Consider the following 7,161-nt stretch of genomic DNA (forward strand, 5'->3'; position numbering starts at 1 on the left):
ACAAGTTTTGAAATATTTAGTCTTCAATAACCACACTGCATTTACTAAACGTAACAAATTTTGCAAAACATGTTGCTAAGTTTTCATAAAATTAGACCGAGGTGTTATAAGGTTTCATCTGCAATGATCAAACCTTTATACTACATACATATATAAACAATTTTATATATATACAAAGTGTATTATTCTCACACAGGTCTATAGCATATTCTAATTCAGAAGAATATGCTATAGATCAGGCAACTTGATACATTTATTGTTTTTCTTTTTAAGTGATAATCTCACAAACAACTAGCTCTGAAAGCAGTACTGTCAACGGAAAGTGTTAACTTAGTTTAGATCTTAGAAAAACAATGCAAACTAAAATAATGTAAAAAAATATAACATTTTTTGAAGAAAATATATGTTGAGTATCATACATTCTATCACTATACTATAAACACAAAACTTGAAATGTATTTATAATCAAGTAAAAATATATTATGAATTTTATTAAAATCTTGATGAGCAAGAACAAATTAGCTTGCTTTCCTTCTCTGAATGTCTGAGCTAGAGACAAAAGAGGTACAAACATACTGCTATTATGGTTTGAGATTTCCTGGTTTTCAGAAATCCATCAACATGTGGTTCAACAGATGCATTCCTCAGTTCCTCTCTTCATCTGTTACAACTCCACCCCAAGACAGCAAAAGATCATTTCTGGCACTGGCTGTAACACAAGAAACCACTATGCAGTTGATGACAGCAGAAAGTACAGTAAATTTTGCAACTTCAGTGAAATAGCAAGCACAAGAGAAACACAACAAAAACACCCAGGGAAGTTTTATGCTTCAGGGACTTCGAGGCCAAAATAATAAATAAAAAAAACCCTGCCAACTGTAAAACAAAATATCACTTCTTGAAGTAAACTTAAAAGAAACTAAGGCTGATCTCCCAGACTATCTACAAAAACAGGAGAAAAAGGTGTGGAGCAAAAATGGCACGCCTACAAACTTCCACTCTGAACAAAATACAATTTCTTAGCTATTCTCTTAATTCCTCACACTAAGTTGTCAAAAGTGTACACCAGACAGACAAGTTCACTTCACATCAAGGATCAGGGAAAAAGGGGACACATCTGGGATGGAGGTCTTTATTGAGTGCTTGACTAGCTGCAACACATCTCACCTGCAGGCACAAGAGAGAGTTGTCACATAAAGAGGGCCTCTAGATGTCATGGACGGTAACACAGCAAACAGCTGAAAAATGTATAGTAAAATGGATGAGGTTCAGAAACTCCTTAGCCTGGCCATTGCCTGGCCTGCCACCTGTGCATGCTCCTACTCCCCTCTAAAAGTAACCTCTGTAAGATCTGTGAAACGATTACTGACCTCACAAAACATTTAAAACCAGGATAAACCACTACTTAAGCCGCTCAGTTCTCTATCTCCCAAAATGCAATCTCTACTTGTGCAAACAATATCTCTGTTCTTCAGACACCAAAAGAGAAAAAGAACAAAAAGATTTTAGCTCAAACTCACAAACATGATAAAAGTTATGTATTTTTATTCTTAAGTTTTATTTCAATACAGCTTTGAAATGATTAGAAAACACATTTTTGTCTGTGTTAGTACCACAGGTGTTGGCAAGCCAACTAGAACATAAAAAAAGATATGCGAAAAGTTCACAACCCTCTTTAAATTGCTGACCCTTGACCATACAGTCATATTCAATAAATTACCATATATGTGCAGTGATTCTGTTTTACAGGTATGGAACATGCTTGTTTTAAAAATGATAATTTTTAATTAATCTTTTTTGGTCTGATGTAATAATCTAATCTTAGATGTTATGTTTTCATTAGCTGTTAGCAGAAAATCATCATAATAAAGAGAAACAAAAAGGCATTTAGGCATCAGTCATTGTCTAATTAATCTATATATTGTGTTTAACTTTGTGATAGAGCTACTGAAATAAATGAAGTTCTCAATAATATCCTAATTTATTGAACAGATATGATTCTGTAGACTAGATACATTTTTCAACGCCTCAGAGCCCAAAGAGTTGCATTATTAATGAGTGACCAGAGGAGGCGCTTTAAGACCACAAATAAACTAAGACTTTTTCATAAAAGAGTCTTGAATTGTTTTCACCTGTGTGAATATTTGATAAAACTTTAGGTAAAAGTCAGATTTGGCTTTTACTATATCTTTCATCAATTTACTATTGAACTGTGAGTCGTTGCTTAAATAGTATTCGTCATCCTGCCACCAAACAACACCAATGTAACATTAATTGCAAATGTTTTAGATTACTGTTGCATAGTATATTCAATCTGAAGTAACATAAAGTAGGAATAGTGTTCTTGTTGGGTAGAAAAAAAGATGTGTTTAAAGGCTGAGATAATTTACAATTAAAAGAAAATATAATAGGCAAGCAAATAATGAGATAAATTCAAGAAGGTCAGACCACAGGAGTTCAGTAGAATGAAGAAAAACAGCACATTGTTAATTGAAAAAGACACCAGACACAGTCAAATGCTTTATTTGTTTTCCACAAATAAATATGTTACTTCTCCTTCATTGACTTTAATAGAAAATGCATTTTAAATATTGTTCAGTGTTAAAACTACATGTTGAAGCTTACATGAATTTAACTGAACAGAAAATAAATCAAGATTAATATCATAGGACATGAGCTCTGAAAGGACATGACCATCTTTACATAGCCGATCTGAAACGTTAAAGGAAAAATGATCGGAAGTGTAAAACAAATAATTTATTCAAGGCATTTTGCTATTAAAAGACCACAGAATGATTTTTCAGTGTTATATTCAATCAGGTTAATCCTCTCTTATGTTTTATTTCTTACACTAGAGGAAAAATTCCAATTTTCATAATAATTTACACAAAGGTAATGAAACATTTTCTCTGTTCATGATACGAAGACAAAATTTATTTAAAATCAGCACTAATCAATTAGTCATACATTAATAAAGGCTGGAAATACATCATGTACCTAACATGTCTGAAAACAACATCCCACTGACTCTGTGTCATTATGCAAATTTAATGCTCAGGTTAAAGGAACCGATTTGATGCTTGTACCCACAGCACAAGAGAAACTCCCATCAAACTCAGCATCAACATGCTCCCTGTCGCTTTGCTGCTGCTGCTGGCTGCTGGAGCCTGTGAGTCTCAATGAGAAAAACTGTATGATTCCAGTATATGTATTCTTAATGTCAGTTTAATGTTTACTTTTTTTCATTCCCAGGTGTGAGGTGTGAACAGTTGAATCAGCCAGCCTCTGCGACTGTGCAGCCAGGTCAACGTCTGACCATCAGCTGTCAGGTCTCTTATGATCTGAGCTACTGGACAGCTTGGATCAGACAGCCTGCTGGGAAAGGACTGGAGTGGATCGGGATGAAATATACTGGAAACTCACTCTACAAAGATTCACTGAAGAACAAGTTCAGTATCGACTTAGACACTTCCAGTAAAACAGTGACTCTGAACGGACAGAATATGCAGCCTGGAGACTCTGCTGTGTATTACTGTGCCAGATATGACCACAGTGACACAAACAAGCAGCAGAGCTGTACAAAAACTTCTCACAGCCTGAACTTGAAAAATACACCATAGGTGGAGCTCATAGGCCACTGAATATTTTAAATTTATTCAGAGCAAAACCTCCCAAAGTAGTTACAGCATTTATCACCTTTTACATTTTTGCAAATAATGTGGAGCTTTTATGAGTATTCATAACATTACAACCATCTGCAATTAATGACCTGTTAAAATTGTCAATACATATTTGTTTCATCCATAACAAACACAAATTGTGTGATCTTACATAGGGCAGATTATTTATTTGTCTCACTTTTAACTTTAATTAGTCTGATTCTTTTCTTCATGTAGTTTGGAAAACAAGGTGAGAGAAAGGTGAGTGATACATAAAAGCCAGAAGTAAAGCATCACCTGGTAGAAGTCCTCAGAGAATCAAACCTCAGCAAAATTACATCCTTGGAAAAATAATCGGCAAGAGATTCAGGATTAAATAAATTGTGATAATAGGAATGGTGTCTCTACATGGTGGAAATCAGGGAATAAACTCTTGTTCTGATCATGTCATTTTGTGAACCCTATATGTCAAGCTGACACATCGGCACTGCATTTGTTTTTATGTTCAGCACAGACAGAAGAAACTTCATCTTTTGTTTTTTGGGGGGAATTTTACAATTAAACGCTTGTCAGTGGTTGTATTCTAAGTTAAGTCTGGTGAATATAAATGGACATCATGATCAGATGAATTAATCTTTTGCTAATAAATGATACATTTGGATCAGAATAAATTTCAATCTGATCAATGAATTTCGTGGATGTAAACATAGCTACTGACGATTATTCCTCATTCAAATTTTAATGTAACGTTTTCACCCAACAGGTATGAACTGTTAACAACAGACAAGGCCAACCTCTGTTATCCATCTATAAGAGAAATTAATTTAAGAATAAGTAATGTGTATTTTCCTTGAAAGACAAGCTGATGTTAATATTTTAATATTTTATTTTATAACTACGTAAAATCCAGGAATAACTTTGTCAAATGCTGTAATGAACAGATATATTTCCCCGCAAAGTTTGGTCAAAACTATGCATTACACAAATCAAACCCATTTAAAGACGTCATGCTGTCAGCAGCAGAAGAAGAGAAACTCTTATGAGATAAACTTCAACATGTTCTCTGCAGCTCTGCAGCTGCTGGATCGTTTAAGTCTCCCTGAGTCAGATGTTTACAGCAGGATCACAAAAACATACTAATAACCATTTAAATAGTAAACCTACATCTAATATTGTCCTCCATAGATATGAAGCATGAACTGCTGACAAAACCAGCCTCTTTGTGAAAAAAGAACCACAATATTTAGTGTTCATAATCAGACAAAGGAAACTGATATAAGGTGTAACTTCACTTCTCAGAATGAGTCAGAATGAGTTAAACACAAAAAATAAAATATTGTTTCTGTTAATGATATGGTGACAATTAATTTTGAAAGAGCAGGCAAATGCTTCATGTAGCTAACATGTCTGAAAAAACTCCCCACACTGACTCTTTGTCATTATGCAAATTTCGTGCTCTGGTTAAAGGATTTGATGCTGGCAGCTGCAGCACATTTGAAACTCCATCAGATCACCAACATGTTCTCTGTCACTTTGCTGCTGCTGCTGGCTGCTGGAGCCTGTGAGTCTCATTGAGACCAAAACCATATGAAAGCACTGAATTTATTCTCACTGCCACCTTAATGTTTAATTTTTTTCATTCCCAGGTGTGAAGTGTCAGAAGCTGACACAACCAGCCTCTGTGACTGTGCAGCCAGGTCAACGTCTGACCATCAGCTGTCAGGTCTCTTATGATCTGGGCAGCTACTACACAGCTTGGATCAGACAGCCTGCTGGAAAAGGACTGGAGTGGATCGGGATGAAATATACTGGAAACTCACTCTACAAAGATTCACTGAAGAACAAGTTTAGTATTGATTTAGACACTTCCAGTAAAACAGTGACTCTGAACGGACAGAATATGCAGCCGGATGATTCTGCTGTATATTACTGTGCCAGATACGACCACAGTGACACAAACCAGCAGCAGAGTCGTACAAAAACCTCTCACAGCCTGAACTTGAAAAACACACCAGAGGAGGAGCTCAGAGACCACTGAAGATTTGAAATCTGATCAGTGCAAAAAAATTCCTAAAGCAATTACAGTATGCATCAACTTTAATGAATTTTGCAAATATTTCGTAAAACTTTTATGAACATTCATAATTTTACAACCATGAAGATTTCATATTTTCATCTGCAATTAATGAGTTGTGAAAATACTGCATACATATCCTAACAGTTTTTTCTTGAAATTATGACGCTTTAATTACTTAAAATTTTGCAAAAGCCGGAAATAAAGCATTACCCAATAGAAATGGCAGACTTCAGTGAATTGAACCTCAGCCAACTTTTATCCTTGGAAAATAATCTGCAAGGAATTTAAGAATTTAAGAATAAGTAATGTGTATTATCCTTGAAAGACAAGCTGATGTTATTCTTTTAATATTTTCTGTTAAAACGACATAAAATCCAGGTAAAATTTTACCAAATGTTGCTGTAACGAACAGATAGATCCCAGCAAAGTTTGGCCAAATCGAACAAACTGCCTCTTTTAAAGACGTCATGCTGTCAGGAGTAGAAGAAAATAAACTCTTATGAGATGAACTTCAACTTGTTGTCTGTAGCTCTGCTGTTGCTGGATCTTGTACGTCTCCCTGAGTCAGATATTTACAGCAGGATCACAAAACCATTTAAATAGTAAACCAAAATTTAATATTGTCTTGTGAAGCATGAACAGCTGACAAAACCAGCCTCCTCTCTGTGAAAAAAGAACCACAATATCTAGGGTTCATAATCAGACAAAGGAAACTGATATAATGTTTAACTTCACTTCTCTTAGAAGAAAATCAGTGTTACTAGTTCAGACACACTGGTTCTGTATCCTGGTGAAACAAAATGGATAAAGTTCCCCTCAATATGTAGCAGACGTACTGATTGGCTTGTACATTATTATGCAAATTAAACACATAGACATTAATTAGTGCTGCCGACTGCAGAAGAAGAGAAACTCCCATCAGATCATCTTTGACACCAACATGTTCTCTGTAGCTCTGCTGCTGCTGCTGGCTGCTGGATGCTGTGAGTCTCACTGAAAAAGAAACATTTACAGCTNGATCACACTGAATAAAAGTGGTTCAATTTTTTATGTTTTTTTTCTCTCTAGGTGTGAAGTGTGAGCAGCTGACACAGCCAGGCTCTGTGACTGTGCAGCCAGGACAACGTCTGACCATCAGCTGTCAGGTCTCTTATTCTCTGGGCTACTACACAGCTTGGATCAGACAGCCTGCTGGGAAAGGACTGGAGTGGATCGGGATGAAAAATACTGGAGCTTCATACTACAAAGATTCACTGAAGAACAAGTTTAGTATTGATTTAGACACTTCCAGTAAAACAGTGACTCTGAATGGACAGAATATGCAGCCTGGAGACTCTGCTGTGTATTACTGTGCCAGACTAGACACAGTGACACAAACAAGCAGCAGAGCTGTACAAAAACCTCTCACAGCCTGAACTTGAAAAA

General features: G+C 35.7%; 1 gene segment (V, D, J or C); it reads left to right on the forward strand.

The window, feature by feature from the left end:
- Positions 1 to 6,676: 6,676 nt before the first annotated feature.
- On the forward strand, positions 6,677 to 7,151 carry LOC106951608 (Ig heavy chain V region 5A-like). The segment is given in 2 exon segments: positions 6,677 to 6,719; positions 6,805 to 7,151. Coding segments are annotated over 2 exon segments (390 nt in total).
- Positions 7,152 to 7,161: the final 10 nt, after the last annotated feature.

This window comes from Poecilia latipinna, unplaced genomic scaffold, assembly GCF_001443285.1.
Source record: "Poecilia latipinna isolate Pla-1442-1.1 unplaced genomic scaffold, P_latipinna-1.0 Scaffold466, whole genome shotgun sequence".
Taxonomy (NCBI): domain Eukaryota; kingdom Metazoa; phylum Chordata; class Actinopteri; order Cyprinodontiformes; family Poeciliidae; genus Poecilia; species Poecilia latipinna.